This window comes from Lutjanus erythropterus, chromosome 11 (assembly GCF_056507025.1).
Source record: "Lutjanus erythropterus isolate fLutEry1 chromosome 11, fLutEry1.hap2, whole genome shotgun sequence".
In the NCBI taxonomy this organism is placed as follows: Eukaryota; Metazoa; Chordata; class Actinopteri; order Lutjaniformes; family Lutjanidae; genus Lutjanus; species Lutjanus erythropterus.
The window spans coordinates 2,125,638-2,144,438 of NC_139327.1; the positions used below are offsets into that span (position 1 = coordinate 2,125,638).

General features: G+C 39.5%; 1 protein-coding gene across 2 annotated transcripts; it reads left to right on the forward strand.

Annotated features, from left to right (window-relative positions):
* Window positions 1-4,739: 4,739 nt before the first annotated feature.
* Window positions 4,740-18,384, forward strand: riox2 (ribosomal oxygenase 2). Of its 2 annotated transcripts, none has more exons than XM_084730557.1 (10): window positions 4,740-4,939; window positions 6,759-7,196; window positions 9,285-9,404; window positions 10,784-10,912; window positions 11,763-11,866; window positions 12,452-12,554; window positions 14,983-15,151; window positions 15,257-15,345; window positions 17,815-17,925; window positions 18,120-18,384. In XM_084730557.1, exons 2-10 carry the CDS (start codon window positions 6,765-6,767, stop codon window positions 18,270-18,272), a joined length of 1,410 nt encoding a protein of 469 aa, XP_084586683.1. In that variant the 5' UTR covers window positions 4,740-4,939; window positions 6,759-6,764; the 3' UTR covers window positions 18,273-18,384. The 2 variants fall into 2 exon arrangements, with proteins under 2 accessions (XP_084586683.1, XP_084586684.1); XM_084730558.1 differs by lacking the exon at window positions 4,740-4,939 and adding an exon at window positions 4,947-5,120.
* The last annotated feature ends 417 nt before the right edge of the window (window positions 18,385-18,801 follow it).

Genomic DNA, 18,801 nt, shown 5'->3' on the forward strand with positions numbered 1-18,801 from the left:
TTAATGACATCGACACCAACCAGATGCACTTATAAAATTAAACAACTGTATAAGGAGGCCTATACGTAAAACAGGAGAGTCTGTGTTTCTCTGTGAGAAACTTTCAGATCTTCTCACAGCAGAGTGAACAGGTGAGGGAGGAGAGGAGGACAGACTGATCACTAATCAATCACTGATACCGTTGTCCTCTCGGACTGATTAAAAAAATAAAAATGCCAAAATTGGTGACAAACCAAACCTGGATGTCCACACAAATAAAGTCTTTGTGTGAAACACTGCAGAGTGTAACATCGTGCTGTTTACAGACAGTCTGCTGTCTGTAGTTTGACAGAGAGACAAAGAGGGTCATATCTAGAAGGGAACCTTAGACCCGCGAAAGATCGCGCGAGTTTGATTATTTTAGTAGAAATAATGGAAACAAATCTCGTGAGAGTTGTGCAAATAAAGAGTTACCTTCTAGACACGATGAAGAAAAATGTGACTTTAACATGTGAACAAAACATTCTGGTGACTGTTTCAGTTAAAAGAGTTATTTCCACCTTCTGTTTGTGGTTTCTGCAGACATTACTACCTTTACTTTTACCTTTGTGCTTGAAAAAAAAAAGTAAAAAGTAAATACAGTTAAAGTAACTCTACATTAAAAGTAAAGTTACTTTACTGAGGATTTTTACTTTAGCAATTTATAGTTGTTCATTTAATAGACCTGTCTTATCTTCTCTTTTGTATATTACCATTGTTCTTAAATAAAGCAAAAGTAATGTAATAGAAAAAAATGCAGAACATGCAATATTTCTTATCTGATTACTCAATTAATCGCCAGAATAATCGATAGATTATGCTTTAATTTTACTGTGGCCCCTGAACCAAAATGAGTTTGACACTGCTGAAGTAAGTGTAGTAGTTGTATCAACGTGTAGACGTTGATACAACTACTACACTACTTCAGTATATATCACTCTAAATCAAAACACAAATTAGACATTATGATGTTCCGGACCTTTGCTTTAGGAAATTTTCTCTAACTGGACCTCTTTGAATTTTAGTTGAATACCCCTTGCCTAGGCCATCTTTATGTAGAGCAACAATTCTTTTTTTCAGATCCTCAGAGAGTTCTTTGCCATGAGGTGCCATGTTGAACCAGTATGAGAGAGAGTGAGAGCGATAACACCAAATTTAAAACACCTGCTCCCCCTTCATACATGAGACCTTGCAACACTAATGAGTCACATGACACCAGGGAGGGAAAATGGCTAACTGGGTCCAATTTGGACATTTTCCACCTAGGGGTGTACTCACTTTTGTTGCCAGTGGTTTAGACATTAATGGCTGTGTGTTGAGTTATTTTGAGGGGACAGTAAATTTACACAGTTATACAAGCTGTACACTGACTACTTTACATTGTATCAAAGTGTCATTTCTTCAGTGTTGTCCTATGAAAATTTATAATTAAATATTTGCAGAAATGTGAGGGATGTACTCACTTTTGTGAGATACTGTATATACACATATATATATATATCCAGTATATATGTACACAGCACTACATCGTTTCATTTTGTGCATGTATTCCTGCGTAACACAGCATCACGTGCAGGCACTTGAATGCACATGACACATACTTGCACCAACACATTAATATATTACATTAATTGTTTTAAGTCAAGCAATATCTATCACAAAAAGCCAAAATTGTTGAAAAAGACTATCTAGACATTACAGAAATCAGAGGGCCATGTGTTGTGAATCCAAGAATGACCTTATTGTATCCCATAAGCCACTCCCTTCCCTGTCCAGACCAAGAAAAAATTAAGCAGCCTCTTCCATGCTTATGAGATTCAGATCCATCCACTTACTCAGGTTAAGAAAACAATTGTGTTTCCTAACCTTCCGGTTCATAAGAATTAGATGTTTTGTTGCAAGGCATGCCAATGTTACAATTTTCTGTGCAGATTTACCATGGATGCCAGTGGACTGAATGCCTAGCAGGGATGTGGATGGACTTAAAGCTGTATTAGTGTTCAGTATCTTAGAAAGCAGATTTTGAACTGCGGAGGGGCCTTAACAGCTGGACAAAACCATAATTAGTGCACGAGGCTGCCCACCTCCCCACAGCCATGCCAGCATAAGCCTGAAAGAGTTTGATCCATCTTTTTAAGTCTGGATGGAGTGATGTAGGCTCTGTGCAGTATTTTCAGTTGTGTTATTTTGAATCTTACACATTTGGATAGAGATACTGAATGTCTCCAGATTTTATCCCATTTATGTGGGGTGAGTGACATACCCTAATCTTGCTCCCATTTTGTCAGTTTGAATATATTTGGTGAGGAGAGGAGAAGCAGCTTGTATACACCTGAAAACATTCTCCTCTCACTTGCAAGTTATCCTGGACTTCATGGCAACCTATGTGTGTACCATTAGCAGTTATTTTCAAAATGATAGCTTTTAAATGCAAATAAAAGAGGACAGAGGATGCATTCAAATTAAATTTTGTTTTCAGTTCAGAAAATGGAATTAAAGTATTGTATTGGTGTATGTTCTGTCCCTGCATAGGTATGATGGTCGGTAGTTTACCACCTACTGAAGACAGCGGATTTCTCCATACTGGACATGAGGGGAGAGAGGCACCTACCTAACCTAGTACCTAACTTCCTATGTAGAATTATAACTATACTAATGGAGAATTTGATCAATGGGTTATTCAACCCTTCAGTGGTTCTGGGACAATACCCTAGTAATGTTTAAGAGACAGATCCTTTATGCCCTGCGATTAACTGCTCCTCCAACCAGTCCCAGTTTGCTTTGAAGACGCACCTCCATAACCCCATACAATGGGAAATCTGGCATTATAGGACAAGTAATACAAATACATACCAGGGACGCCCAAATTGCCTTTACTGCTCAGCATAGACAACTTCTTCAGATTTTTTTGTCTTTCCATAGGAATTGAGATAAGACAGTATTTAGCTCTGAGAACCAGTATTGAGGGATTTGCAGAGGAATGGAGTATACAATGTAGGCCACTCTTGTGAGAACATTCATTTTTAAAATATCTACCTGTCCACACAGAGGTAAGTGTAGAGTTGACCATCTTCTCAGATCATCTTTAATAGTTTTTAGTTTTTACCTTGACTGTTTGATTCAAATTTTCCTTATTCATCAAATGAGGTGCTGTTACTGTCATGTCTGAAGACATTTTTAATTAGTCAACGGTAATTAATCCATTAATGGTTAATCATTAACATCCTTACTCCAAACATGTGCTGCTGCAGCATTTTGTTCTGTTTTTCATCTGTATGTCCTGGTTTTCATTGGCCCGTTTGTGATCAGATCAACTTATAGGCTACTAAAATGCAGATGAAAGGTTTGGATATTAACTCAAATTCTACTCAGTACTCAACTATGATTTTGAAAGTAACTAAATAGATTACATCTTGTAATGCATACTTAACTCCAAGAAAAAGTATAGACTTGATAATCTACTCATAAATGTAGAAGTACCCAAAGAACTACTTGATTACAGTAATTTTAGTATTTGTAATTAGTTACTTCCAACCATGTTTAATACAAGAGGTGGATTCGAGGGGTGTTCTTTCTTCTCTCTTCTGATACATACTACCTTTTAAACAGGAGGTCATGAGTTCAATTCTGGCTCTAAGCACTGATTTTTCATACCTGGCATGTATTTGTTTTTTGTTCATCTTACCAGCCCGATTCCTGTTATGCACCAAGGCACCAGGTCAGATTCCTTGTATGTGTGTAAATACTATAGCAAATTAAAAGTAGTAGCATAATTAATGACACATTTTATAGATTGATGCTGTTACAGTGAACGGTAATAATTTGACTGATTCCTAGAAGTTGTAGCCCCCAGGGGACATCGGTGAGAGTGCAGTCCAGACAAAATGTTCCTTTTTGGTTGTTTATTGAATAAAACAGGATGTATGAGGTTCTGGAACGCAGATAAATGAAATAATTAGTGCAGTCTATGTATATGCAGTATACATAACACACACAACAGATTCTTATTGCCCTACAGGTATACAGTGCAATAAACACACATTTAGAAGTACTATATAGATATATAATCTTATAATAGATGCCTAACCTAACCCAAATACAACCAGAAATAAAATATTTACCACATCTGTGATCTCTGTTCAACATCAAGTTGCAAATTAAGTGAAATGCAGCAATAAAGCTATCCCTTCTATCTGCTGAACATGTTTTACGTCATTTCTAAACACAGAATCAATATTTTCTTCAACCCAAATTCACCTACAACACAAATGTTGAGAAACAACAGAAATAAACACATACCATGTGCAGAAAACAATACACTAATAACTTCCAAATGGAGGCACTGGAAGCTTATAAGACAAAATTTCTATCAGTGTAAGACCTTTTTCAATGATTGCACATTCACAGGCACAAATACAGGTAAAAACAAAAAAAGTGTTGGCGAACACTAAGCTCCACCATTAATCAGACACCAACAAACAAACACAATGTAAACACTGACAAACTAGCAACAAGGTAAAACTAGCAACAGATATCAGGTACTTACTGGTTGTTTACACGCACAGTCAGTACATACAACCTACACACCACAGTCTTCAGCACGAACACGCTCCCGCTGAACGTTTCCATCCTGTGCCGCAAACGAGCGTGAGGTCATTCCTGATTGGCTGCTTCACAGACAGCTTGTAATCCCGCTGTAGAGCCCGGCCTTCATCACAAATGACTACACTATTTTCAACATTATTTTGGTGGATTTCGTGGCATTATTTATTCGATTATTTATTTGTTTAAACCCTTTTTTTCATTTTTGGTACTTCCCGTCCTCTGTAGCTTCAGTACAACATCAGGCTGTGTGGTTTCTAGTCGGACACATTAAGGGAAACACCATTCGGTTCACGTGGGGCGGTCTCGGGCTGAACTGGTGAGTGAACATGTATGGAGGGTAGTTAAACTCTTTTTCCTCTGTAATCTTGCAGTGGTTTTGGTATGTTGGAAGACATAAAGAGTTAAGCAGTTGAAATGAGTTTAAATGTGAAGATACGTGACTGTCACCAGCATTAAAGTCACACTGTCAAGCCAAAGCAGCCTTAAATAAAGACTAAGTGACACCATGTTAGAAATGCAGAGGAGGTGTATTATGTGGCAGATCTAATGTTACAGTTGACCGTAAACGCACCATCTCTTATCTCACCGTGTACGAATGTTACACTGTCAAATCAGACTGAAGTGCTGGTGAGAACAGCTGATCCTAAAGCATCTGTAGAAAGTTAAAGGTGCTCAGTGGAGTTTCTGTTTACGTTAAGTGTTACCACAATGCATTGTGGGTGTCCATGTGATCTAACAAACTGCTGAATGCACAACCTTCCTCAAAGAACAATTGCAAAGCAGATTTTTTTTTTTTTTTTTTTTTTTTGGAAAATTGCATCATTTGCAGCATTTGCATCTATGTTTATTTGCTAGCAGTCATCTTCTCCAGCTTTTGCTGCCTCATTGCTGCATTACCTGGTGTATTAAGAGACCTGAGGGCTGTACTATGAAGGGAGCTCAACACAGTCAGACTTTCTTTTCCTAAAACCCCAGTCAGAGATAACAAGTGTCACGACTGTGGTTATCAACTCGTTTTGTTAACTCAGGTTTGCATCTTCAGAATCTGTGTGCTCACATAAAAAGGGGTGTTTTGCATCATTTGACTCTCCTTCTGCACAAAGGGCAGTGATCATGAGCCACCCACGTCAGTCAAGATGAACAAGTCATTATAATGAAGAGCTATGGAAAATAAATAAACAATTAATAAATAATAAATAAAACAATATGTTGAAGCAGAAAGCAACACTGTTGCTACAAATAAGGCAAGAGAAGAAAAATGCTGCAGAAAAATACTGATTGACTGAATGTGATCTTAATGCTATCACTTATGACAACTGCAGCAGATTTAAACATGATGCTGTCAGTTTGACAGTCCTATGATGACAGAGACGTGCGGATCACTTCAAAGTAAAATGAATGGAACTGAAGATTTCCTGTGATCAATAGGATAAAGTAAAAAAAAAATAAAATTAAAAATTAAGTAAATTAAAAGTTCAGTAGTTCTATGCATCCTCATGCAGATTGAAGGTTTGTTTTTAGTTTTTTAGTCCACAAAACACTGCTGGAGTTTCACAGGAAAACAGTGCTGCAGAATCTCCCAAACAGTGGAAGTGAATGAAAGCAGTTTTCAAATGGAAACTGAGAAAAACATAAAATCCTCCATACTGTTCATCTGGTGTAATCCAGTTGTATGTTCTGTTCATAAGTTAGCTCCATTACATATAAAATATCCATAGTTTTTCACAGTTTGGATTAGTATTATGGAGAGTTCCGATATTTTATTAGGCTACCATCATGATAAGAATAGACAAATTAAATGACACCCTCATGATGTGTTCTTCACAGACACATTGTTTTCATAATTAATTTTCATGAAGATAATTTTAAGATAATGATGTAATTTGCACAAGTAGCCTAGATATGAACTATACTGCAACCCTCCATTTGAGTGATATGAAACTTCTCTATGGGGGTAGGTTTCTCAGCTACATCGCCCAGGCCTATGAGGTCTTTTAGTAGCTGGTGTAGCAGTAGAGTTTAATGGTTAGTCATTCCTTTAGACGTAACAACAAGTCATTTTTCTGGTAGCTCTGAGATTGGGCCTGGCTGTAGATGAGATGGTTATTGATAATATTCTTTGAATTTGTCCTCAGGTTAAAATGCCAAAGAAAAGCAAAGCAAAGAGGCAGAGCAGTGATGACGAACAGCTCCCTGTTAAACAGAGCAGGGTGGAGCCCAGCGACACTCCGTCCCCCCTGTGCTTCGACAGTCCGGCCAGCCTGTTCCAGGGCCTGATCCAGCCCCTGGATACAGAGCAGTTCTTCAGGGAGTACTGGGAGAAGAAACCCCTCCACCTGCAGAGGAACGACCCCATCACAGCCTCCTACTACCAGTCCCTGTTCCAGGTGTCTGACTTGCAGGGCCTGTGTTCTCAGGGTCTGGAATACTACAGGGACGTCAATGTTGTCCGCTGCATCAATGGCAAGAAGAAAGTCCTCAACAAAGAGGGGGAAGTAAAGAGCAGTGTTCTCAGTAAGAACATGGTGCAGAACAAGGCCACCATCCAGTTCCATCAGCCACAGAGGTTCAAGGTCAGAGTCCTGCCAGCAAAGACTGTATTTTTACTGCATAGTACAGTTTGACTTCGAAAACTTCATTTTCCACTGCAGATGGTACCCAAAGAAGGTGAAGCTTATCGCTATAGCAATGTTATTCCAGCATTTGGGAACCAAAACACACGCTTTGGTTTTGAGAGGCTGCAGCGTTTATTCATTGACAAACTGTAACCTGCTCACCTTTCCCTGATGCATTCACTGACACTATGTGCCTCTTGCGCTCTGTCCTTCACTACTCATACAGAAGGAGCTGTGCTGCTCTTATAGCAGAGGAGCTGAAGGGATGTTGTTCTTTAGGTGTGCAACAGATTGCAGTTGTCCTGTGTTTGGTATGGATCACCCCCATGGTTCGGCAAGCATGTGATCTGCAGACTACATGTAAACATCACAGTGTGAAACACAGTTTTACGGATGGTGTTATTTGTACATGAGTCAGAATACCTGAAATCTCTATGCAGAGTTGCAGTGAAATGTAAGACAGATGAGTGTTTTGTGCGAAGAGCGACTGATTTAAAAGCCATCACATCGCCTCAAGTGAAATCCCAACCATGACTTCTCACATTTTGACTGGTGTAACTATGTTGTTGTCATAGAAACAGATCATAAGTTTTTGGTATTTCTTGAAACTTTGCCAATACTGTCTGAACTTCTACAGACACACACAGCTCCTCTCAGCTCTCTGTGTCTGTCTGTGACACAGTGTGTCTCTGTTGATTGGCTGTTCCTGACTTCTAACCAATCAGTGCTGTGGGTGGGACATTGAGCCGGTATAGTAGCGTAGTATACTGTAAAGTGTATGATTATCTATTATGTGTATACTATATACATAGTATAGTACTGTATAATATAACCATAGAGTCTAGTATTTGAAGTATACTATATACTATTATTTTTTAGTCTATTTTAGTATTTTATGTGTTTATATAATATCATTCTTATTACTGATAACTACAGACAGAGAGATCAAAGCCAAGTGCATTTTTCAAATAATTTAACCCTAATCTCACCTCTTTTTTCTTTTTTGTGTGTTTGTTCAATCCAGTGCACTCCTACTGTTAATATTAGTCGATCAGATGCTCATTTCCACAGGACATCTCTGGAAACAACATCCATTGAGCTGCACTCTGTGGGTTTTTGATTGAGATGAATTTTATATGACATTTGGTTTCACTGTTTTGATAAACTATTGTGCTGCTTTCCTCCTTTTTTGTTTGTCTTTTTAAATATTTTGGGGCCATTACAAATACATCAGGTCAATTTCAGAAGCAACAACAAAACAGCAACAACAGAGATATATGCTACCAGAGAAAAAGAGTACCACAATCAACTGATCATTCTTAAAAAGCAGTCATATTGTTATATCAAAAATACTATAAATATAACTTATTTTTGGCAGCATTTGTAGTATGAACACAATGTTCTGAGGCCTTTTTTCATTTGCAAATTGATTATTAACCCTCATCCTACCAACATTTAATATACAAGGACTACAAACTGTGGTCCTTGGGAACCCCAAGAATAAACTACTGTAAGAAACATCACAGTAAAATGTTAACCTATTTCTTCTAAATATCATTAGGTATATAATAATGCTATCTAAAGAAAAAAAAATATTATTATTATTATTATTATTATAGGAAGTTACAGTAAATTTGTGTGTTATCTAGAACTAAAATAAACAGAGCATGAGGAAATGTGTTTGCTGCATCTGTCTCCCTCAGAACGACTGACAGTGACACAGGTTAAGCAATAAGCTACACAAAAATTTTAATCAGGAGCTATCTGATTTTAAATCCAGCCTCCACCCAGCAGACACGGGTGATGAGATCTTGTGAAGAAGTCATGTTTGTTAATACACTTATTTCATTTACTGACCCCTCAGTGGATACAGATATTCTGAACTATTTTTCCATGTTCAAGATATGATCAGGAAAACTGATGAAGTGTGATCAAAATGTCTGAAGTTCTGTTTTTTTTTTTTTTCACTGATCTCAGATGTGTCAGTTGAGTTGGCTGAGAGTTATGAGGAGCAGCTCTCATGTTCTTTGTCCTGTGTGTTGTCAGGATGAGCTGTGGAGGATCCAGGAGAAGCTGGAGTGTTTCTTTGGAGCCTTGGTGGGCTCTAACGTCTACATCACACCACAGGACTCCCAGGGCCTCCCTGCTCACTATGATGATGTGGAGGTACAACAATGATTCCATGACTGGACTCATTCAAGACATTTACAGCACTAAATATTTGTTTTAAACAAAAAAAATGTAGCAGTTGCTCCTTCAAAAATGACTACAGCAGTCCAAATAGTGCGCCAGAAATAGGTTGAAATCCCATTTAATATACGATCTATGGTTGAAGTGAGTTGTGTCCCTGATGCCACCTCCTCCCCAGACTGAGGGACGCTGGGGCAGGCTGCAGCAACACTGCAGGAGCACAAGACACGCACAACATTGTAATTTGACAATAACAACAAAGGAGGGGTCCTCCACTGTAAATTGATCAGTTGTCGTAAGTGTCAGTAGTCTGTCAATGTAAAGTTAAGCCCTTTATAATGAAAACAGAACCCCTCTCCTCTGGTTTCTTTACTCCTTTATGACAGTGAACTGAATATGTTTGGGTGTCAGACATAACAAGACATTTGAAGACGTCATCTTGGACTTTGGGAAACACTGATGGACATTTTTCACCATTTTCTGACATTTTATACACCAAGTAACTACTCAAGAAAATAACTGACAGATTAATCAACAATGAAAATAATGGTTGTTTGCAGCCTCACTGCTGTGCACAGGGCCAGCAGCAAGATGTATTTTAGATACGTAAAAAAAACCTATATCAGTTTGACTGTATGCTATATTTAAAATATTTTCACTGCTTTACCTTCCTGCCAGACAGCCTTTTCTGACAGGAAACTGAAGCCATGCTATAAGTCAACTGTCATGCAAAGGAACCAGACTTCTTTGACAAAAACATGAATTTTACCTTGCAGAACACAGGCATTGCTGATCTACAGCTCCCTCAACTGGTTTGTTTGTCTCTTTTATTCTGTTTATTTTATTCTAATGCTGGATCTAATGACCTAATGGAGCTAATGTGATACACAATATGGCAAACAAACAAACCAGTCGAGGCAGCTTTTTTTAGATGCTTTTGTCCAAGCATGTATAAATAAGGTACAGTCCACACCACAGTGGATCGAGGAGATGCCCACAAGAACATCAGTTCCATGTTCCAAATGACACACCAGGCTGCAGGTGAAGTAACACATAGGTCACATATTGTGCCAAATGAATGGAGTTTGGTTACTGATTCCACCAGCGAGAGAGCTGCCTCACAGTGACATTTCGCTAGTTTCAGGTCATTGTGAATGAAAACGATCAGAAAGCTGAATGAGGGAGTTGAGGTCTGTAGACGAACATACTGAACTTAATATGAGAAAGTGATAAGGAGCCAGTGGAAAGAAATGAAAAGCTGGAGTGAGCAGTTTTTGACTGACAGTACACTAGTTGAGTGAATGTGATTTGTTACTTTCAATTACAGAATCATAATGATGGTGCTCTTTGCCCAGGTGTTTATTCTGCAGCTGGAGGGGCAGAAATGTTGGCGTCTCTACAATCCTACTGTTCCTCTGGCAGCAGAGTACAGTGTGGAGCCAGAGGAGAGGATTGGCAGCCCAACACATGAGATTGTACTGAAGGTAAAACATATACATAATATATGTGTGTGTGAGCTGTGAGTATTGTATTAGGACAAACTTTTAAAGGTGCCTTATATGACATTTACCCTAGAGGTCACTGTTAAACACTAGCATCGCAGACCAGAACATGAAGACTTTGGTTTTTCAATAAAATTAGGGAAAAAAGTGTTGTCTGAACTCACACTGCTCATAAAACTCAGAAACTCAGAACTCAGAACTGATCAAATGTGGATCACGATTGTTACATCACCTTTTTACCTAACCCTAACCACATGCTTTCTGTCCCTAAACCTACCCAGCTCTTAAACAAAGCATTGCCACTTTATAAAACACAATTAGTTTGTGCACAATGAAGAAACAATGTGTCCAAATCCTACGACTTTAACAAATCAATGTTTCCCTTCTAGACACAACCGTTTGCATCAGAGTCTCCTGAAACTCAGATCAAAGAATCAGACTAAGCAGTGTTGATCAGAAAACCCTCAATATTCTGTTACTACATCATCTATTTCTGCCTAAAATAATTTCAGAAACACATTTTAGTCACTGTTTAGCTGTAATATAGGAAAGTTCCTCACCGGGCCACCATAGTGAAAACAGATGCAGGGAAGACCGAGGGGCGTTCTGAAGCACAAGCATGCATGCTCACATGCTCGAGCCTGCACACACAGCTGTCCCAGCTAACAGAAGAAGACCAAACAACAACAAAACCACAGGCAGTGTGATGTCTCTCCTCAGGAAGACATTACTCCACTCTTCACATTGCAAATAGTTGTTTGTTGGTATCTTATGAGACTGTTATATTATATTTAGACTACGTTATATTTAGACTGTGTTGCATTTCCTACAGGCAGGAGATCTTCTGTACTTTCCCAGAGGAACCATCCATCAGGCGAGCACTCCAGCAGGAGTGGAACACTCCACCCACCTGACCCTCAGCACCTACCAGAGAATGTATGAGAGCTCCTCTTCTCTGTTCCCTTCACTATGTTTACACAGGAGGCGTAGTGACAGCAGCATGTTAGCTTCAGCTCTGTCTCTGTCCACACAGGATGCATTCAGGCACAGTACAGTACAGTGTATGTAAAACTGGAGGAAAACACACAATAACACACATGATGTGTTGCTGATTCATGTATATATAGTTATACAGCATGTGTAGACTGTAGACTCTACTTAGTTACTTTCAAAATCATAGCTGATTACTGATTACCATTTGGATTAATATCCAAACCTTTCATCTGCATTTTAGTAGCCAATTAGGCGATCTGATCACAGATCAGCCAATGAAAACAAAGACATGCAAATGAAAAACAAAACAAAATGCTGCAGCAGCAAACATTTGGAGTAAGGATGTTAATGATTAATCATTAATCGATTAATTACCATTAAGAATTTAACCAATTAGAAATGTATCCATTGATATTTCATCAATAGTAACTGCATCTCATTTGACATTGTTTTGTCTGGTGGAGACATTTGTTGAATAAGGAGGAAAATTAGGGAAAAAAGTCTGTACTCTGTCTGTCCTTCACTCAGGTCATGGGGAGATCTGCTGTTGGACATATTTCCCAGCATGCTGTGTGACCGCAGCAGGACTGAAGTCAGCCTGAGAGAAGGGATGCCCAGAAGGCTCTTACTGGTAAAAGTGTTTGTTTGGTTGACTAAGAATGATGCTTTCTGTTTAGCTGAAAGGATTCACATGGCACAGTTTGTCATCTGCCTGTGTTTGTGAGCTCTGTACAGACACCCATGTGTCTACATGCATGGATTGTATCCACGTCTCTTCATGTGAACACCCAGAGTCCTACAAACAGAAGCCGTTTTGGAGAGCAGCCTTTAGGCCTTCAACAGTCAGCCAGTCAAATCAAAATTTTGGCCCAACATCACACTTCAGAACAAAGTCTGAATTAAAACACCTGTGCTGGTCTGATGCACACACATTTGAACGTTCAGTAACTGATAAAATGTGGCATAACCTGAATGTACATCACTAAACAATATAAGTTGTGTCATGAGGAAAAACTCATGCGCAGGAAAAGTGAAACAAATTCAGTAAAGTGCAAGTTCCTTCACAGTCTGCAGTCCAAAGATGGTGGACAACACATGTGAGACCACACCTGACACTGCACCTACCACAGAGAGAAACTGCAGACACCCAGAGCAGTGGTTAAGACAGACATATCCTCTTTATAGATGAATCCAGTGACTGCTTTGAGTATACCACCATCTTGTGGTGCTGTCATTGCTGTGGTGGTACCTTGTGTCATTCGCTCTCTGTGTCTGCTGGTTGGGTCAAGAAGGGAACCCCAAGTTTGCAAGACTCTATCAAGATTTTTCATGGCTTCGGTCAAAATGTTCACTCTCACGAGATCTTTGGATCTGGAGTTCCCTTCTAGACCCCATGTCTGCTGTGATTTGCTAATAGTGACAACATGGATAATTGGATTGACACTGGTCCTCAGTAAGGGGTGAAGGTTCTCCTCATTAACATTATTCACATGCCATATTTTGTTGGACTGCCTTTAGCATTAATTATAGCATACATTCGTCATGGCATTGTTTCAATAAGCTTCAACAATGTTACATCATTTATTTCTGTCCAGAGTTGCATTAATTTTTCACCACATCTTCTATTGATGATGGGAGAGTCAGGCCTCTGTGTAAAGTCTTCTCCAGCACATCCCAAAGATTCTCAGTGGGGTTCAGGTCTGGACTCTGTGGTGGACAATCCATGTGTGAAAATGATGTCTCATGCTCCCTGAACCACTCTTTCACTATTTGAGCCTGATGAATCCTGACGTTGTCATCTTGGAATATGTTCGTGTCATCAGGGAAGAAAAAATCCATTGATGTAAAAACCTGCTCATTCAGTGTATCCAGGTAGTGAGTTGACCTCATTTTTTGGGAACATAACGTTTCTGAACCTCGACCTGAGCAACTGAAGCAACCCCAGATCATAACACTGCCTCCACAGGCTTGTACAGTAGATACTAGGCATGATGGGAGCATCACTTCATCTGCCTCTCTTCTTACTCTGATGCCCCCATCACTCTGGAACAGGGTAAATCTGGACTCATCAGACCATATGACCTTTTTCCATTGCTTCAGAGTCCAATCTTTATGCTCCCCAGCAAACTGAAGCCTTTATTTTTGACTATCTTCACTGATAAGTGGTTTTCTTAAGGCTACACAGCTGTTTGGTCCCGATCCCTTCAGTTCTCTTCACTCTGTGTGTGGAAATGTTCTTACTTTCACTATTAAACATAAACATGAGTTCTACTGTTCATGATTTATGATTTGATTTCACCAAACATTTAAGTGATCTCTGATCACAATCATTCAATATTTTTTTCTGACCACATTTCTTCCTTGAAGATGATGGTTCTCCACTATCCTTCCAGGTTTTAATAATGTGTTGGACAGTTCTTAACACAGTTTTAATAGTTTCATCAGTCTCCTTAGTTGTTTTCTTTGCTTGATGCAGGACAATAATTTGATCCTTCTGAAACAGAGTAACATCTTTTCCTCGACCACAGGATATGTCTTCTGACATGGTTGTTTAAGAAATGAGAAGCTGCTCACTGCATCAGTTAGAGTTCAATAACTTGTTACCAGCTCAAACATATTAATCACTGCAGTAACTATTTGCTTAGATAAATCCAGGTGCTGACTTTTTTTTTTGGCCAGGCAGTGTATATGAAACATTAATGCATTAATAAATGGTACGTACGGTTCAGTGGATGCACACAAGTTAAATACAAAGGCTGTAGCATCCGTTTCAGGCCTTTTTAACATACAAACGTGCTATGAACTTGTTTTCTTACTTCTCCTCACTTTATTTTACAAAGTTTTAGATTATTGTTATTATACTTTGTACATATGTGAGCTGTTTCTGAAAAAGACAATGACTACTTAAAAAAAAAAATAAAAAAAACACCTGCAGACACTGCAAGCTTCTGCTTCTCACTGAGGGAAATGCTATTCAGGCACAAAACTTCACCACTGACTGTATGTGTGTCCATTGTGTGTGTGTCTGTCTTTTGTGTGTGTCTCGTGTGTGCATGCAGGGCAGCAGTGAAGACGTGGACACAAGCAGGCGGCTGGCCTCTTATCTCAGATCTCTAGCTGATGAGGTAGAAACAGGGATGCAGGACATTCGCTCTGCTCACATGAAGAGAGACTTCATCATGAACAGATTACCACCATACAGCCAGCAGGAGGAGCTGCTGACACCAGGTCAGCTTCACACATGTACACAGGACTGTATACTGTGTGCCTAGTCAGAGAGGTTTCTGTGCCATTTTGTGTATATATGCATCTAAGTGTGTTTGTGTGTCACAGCTGGGAAGATTCCTGCCCTGGAGGACACGGTGTGTTTGAAGTTTAAAGAACATATGGTGATAACAGTGGAGCCCAGCCCAGAGAGAACAGTAAGTCCATTAAGACTTTTATTTAAAGGGACAGTTCACCCCAAAATCAAAAATACACATTTTTACCCTGGCCAGTAGTGGTATTTATCCATCTAGATTTTTTTAGTGTGACTTGCAGAGTTTTAGAGGTATCGGCTGTACAGATATCTGCCTTCTCTCAGGTATAATGGAACTAATGGGCCTTTTCCACACACAGAGCTGGCCTGGCTCAACTTGGTTTGACTTGGCCTTTCAGCCCATCATGGTGGGCTTTTACATTTCCATTACAACAGCATTACTTGCCTGAAGGTGTGTCTTTTACATGAAGACGAGCTTGAGGAGGTGTGAGGCGAGCAGCTGTAAAGTGGTGGATAAACTGTTCATATACATCTCTTGGATAAGCACACTGTTTCCTTAAATTCTTCACAATAAAAGTCCCTTGTTTTTTCATAATTTATATGCTTTTATAATAGCAGCACAAACAGGAAATCTTTTCATTTGGCATTCAGCAGTAATATGACACGGTAAAATAATGCAGATACCTGAAAGTACAAACAGAGACACAGGAGAGAAACAATATTTAATATTATATTTATATATATCAGGGCTCCAGACTAACTTTTTTTACTAGGAGCACAGTGGCCCTGAACTTAAAATTTTAGGAGCGCAAGCAGAAAATTTAGGGGTGCACACCGAAATCGACTCGCAAAGTACTTATTCACATTTCCTCTCATTTTCACTGTATTACTGATAAATACTTTATCAATAAATGCAGAAACTGTAATGTTTTCCTTGGCAATGAAATAGGCCATGTTAAACTTTAATATCAATTTGGCCTCCTCAGCGCACTGGTTAGCAGCCTCTTGTCTTCTAAATGCAACTGGGAGTGGAGTTGCACTTTCGTTACACAGGTCACAGCACATTTTATGTTTCAGAGTGGCACTGTGTTTTGCTCAAAGTGTTGTGTTTTAATTGTGTGGTGCCAGTATTATCAGTGAATTTCGTGTTCCCCTCATGTTGTGGGTATCTACAGTAGAATTTGCAGTTCATTGAATTTGTCTCCTTGAAATACCTCAGTCAAGTGAACTCGCGCAGCCACTCATCGCGAAAACAGAATTTCCTGGCTTTTTTTGCCATGACCGTTTCCTTGCAGTCTGAGTCAGACTCATTATCAGCATTTGTCTCCTCTGGAACACGAGGTTTACTGGGGAGAAAGTAAGAACTGATAGTCCTCTTCGCCATTGGTCATTGTCTACAAGAGTTATGTGAAACCTGTGGATTTGCGCAATAACCCCAAGACCCGCCCCTTTTCACACATAAGCCAATCACAGTGGTCATTCGCCCCCACACTCTCACACACATTGGCCCGCCTTCTTCTTCTTTGGTGTTCGTCTCCTTTCTTCTTCTTTGGAGTTAATGTCGGTTGGCAAACCAGCTCATTTGTGCATTACTGTCAACTACTGGGCTGAAGTGTGGAGCAGAAGTTTGTCAGCAACAAACAATATTCAATAATAATAATTTTAAAAAAAATCGGCAAATTTACTGGTTGCACATGTGCGAGTAGATGAAAAATTTACTCGCACTGTCTCAAATTTTATATGCAAAATGCGACCATTTAGTTGCAGTCTGGAGCCCTGTATATTATATAATATTTCAAAACAAGATTCTGTTAGAAGCTACAAAAGAACTGAGAGCTGAACAAACTGTAAAGAGACTTTAAGAAGCGTCTTTCTCTCTGCTGGTCTGCACACACATGAACTGAGTATGACAACACACGTTTGTTGGAGGGGGAGAAAGGAGACTTGTCACATGTTGGTGGCAGCCCACTTGGAGGTGGGTTGGGTTTGCTTCGGCCCACTCCTGAGTTGGTCCATCTTGATTCAGTGCAGGTCGGTGTGATAAAAGTCCTAAAGGAAATGCAATCAGCGCAGCACGGTTTGACTCGACACAGCCAAAAGTGCCAGTGAAAAAGACCTATAAATGCCACTCAGCTTGCAGTGCTCAAAGGACCAAAAATACATTTGAAAAATTCAAAACCAGTATCTCTTTTCAAAATCCTGGTTACTCAGGATATCCCACAGACCTTGTTGTGAGCAGGAACCACTTTCTTTCTGCTATAGAATCTCTGGAACTACTTTAGAATTTACAAGATTCAATTACTGCTACTCTAGAATCGAACGGATCTACTTTCTATCTGCTCCAAAGAAAGTAGTTCCTACATGAAACTGCTCACAATAAGGTCTGTGGATTATCTTGTGTAAAATGGACATGATTTTTGTAAAGAGACACTGGTTTTGAATTTTTCAAATGTAGCTAAATAGCCGAGTGCCATACTAAAGGCCAGGGGGAAAAAATGTACTTTTGATTTTGGGGTAAACTGTCCCTTTCTGTATTTTGTCTGTAAGGACACTACCTGCATTTGTTTTGTCACTCTAACACAACTGGTCAGATACCCTGACAAACAGTGACGTGTGTTTGTGTTTGTTTCAGGATGAGGCCACAGAGCTGGTAGTGTTTGTCTTACACTCCCTGAAGAACCAAAGAGAGAACCACATGATGGGTGAAAGTTGTGATGAAGAGGAGGAACAGGACATCTCCAGGGTAAGCAGCTGACTCACTGAACACTGAGAGGATGGACTGTTATTTCTTCTTCAATGATAACTGTTTCCTCTGTTCCTTATAGCTCCACTGTTTTCATAAACAATTAAAAACCATCACCTAGCCACAGTAATGTATGTGATGTCCGTGTCCCTGGTTGTCCAAACCCACTTCCATGTGTCTGTTGTCTCTTGCAGGGCCTGCAGTTCCCTCTGTCCCACCTCCAGGCCTTGAAGCAGCTCCAGCAGGTGGAGCAGTTGACTGTGTCCCAGCTCCAGCTGCCCACACAGGAGGACAAACTCAGTCTGGTCCTGGCCCTGTGGAGTGAGAGCCTGCTGATGGTGCTATAGCATCAAACATCACTGAAGTCAGCTATTAAACTCACATCTGTTGATTTTTATGAATGCCTCTAAATATTGGCTTCTTTTCCTGCTCCTCCTGAATAAAGCTGCCACAGGTCCAGCAGTGTAGAGGTAGATCTTTGTTCCCATTTACATTAAATTATATCTTCTATACAGCTGCCCCATTTACACTGATACATTCAGAAAGACAAGCAAAAGCATTTCTTTCATGCAGGTTTTTAAACTTTTTTTTAATCATTTTTGAATACAGTACGGCACTTTGTTATAATGGGTTTACAATATTTAGTTCTTTGAACTTGTTCCCTTCGTCCCATCCCAACCCACTGATAAACTCTGAGCCATAAAGTATAGTTGAAAAGGTACATTCTCTTACTCATGTACAGTTATAGTCAAAAGTTTACATACACTTATAGAGAACATGTAAATCATGGCAGTTCTGAGTTTCCAATGATTCTGAATTTTCTATGATGCAATGATTGAAACGTGTGTGACAAAAAAAATCATGCATTTTGCTTCT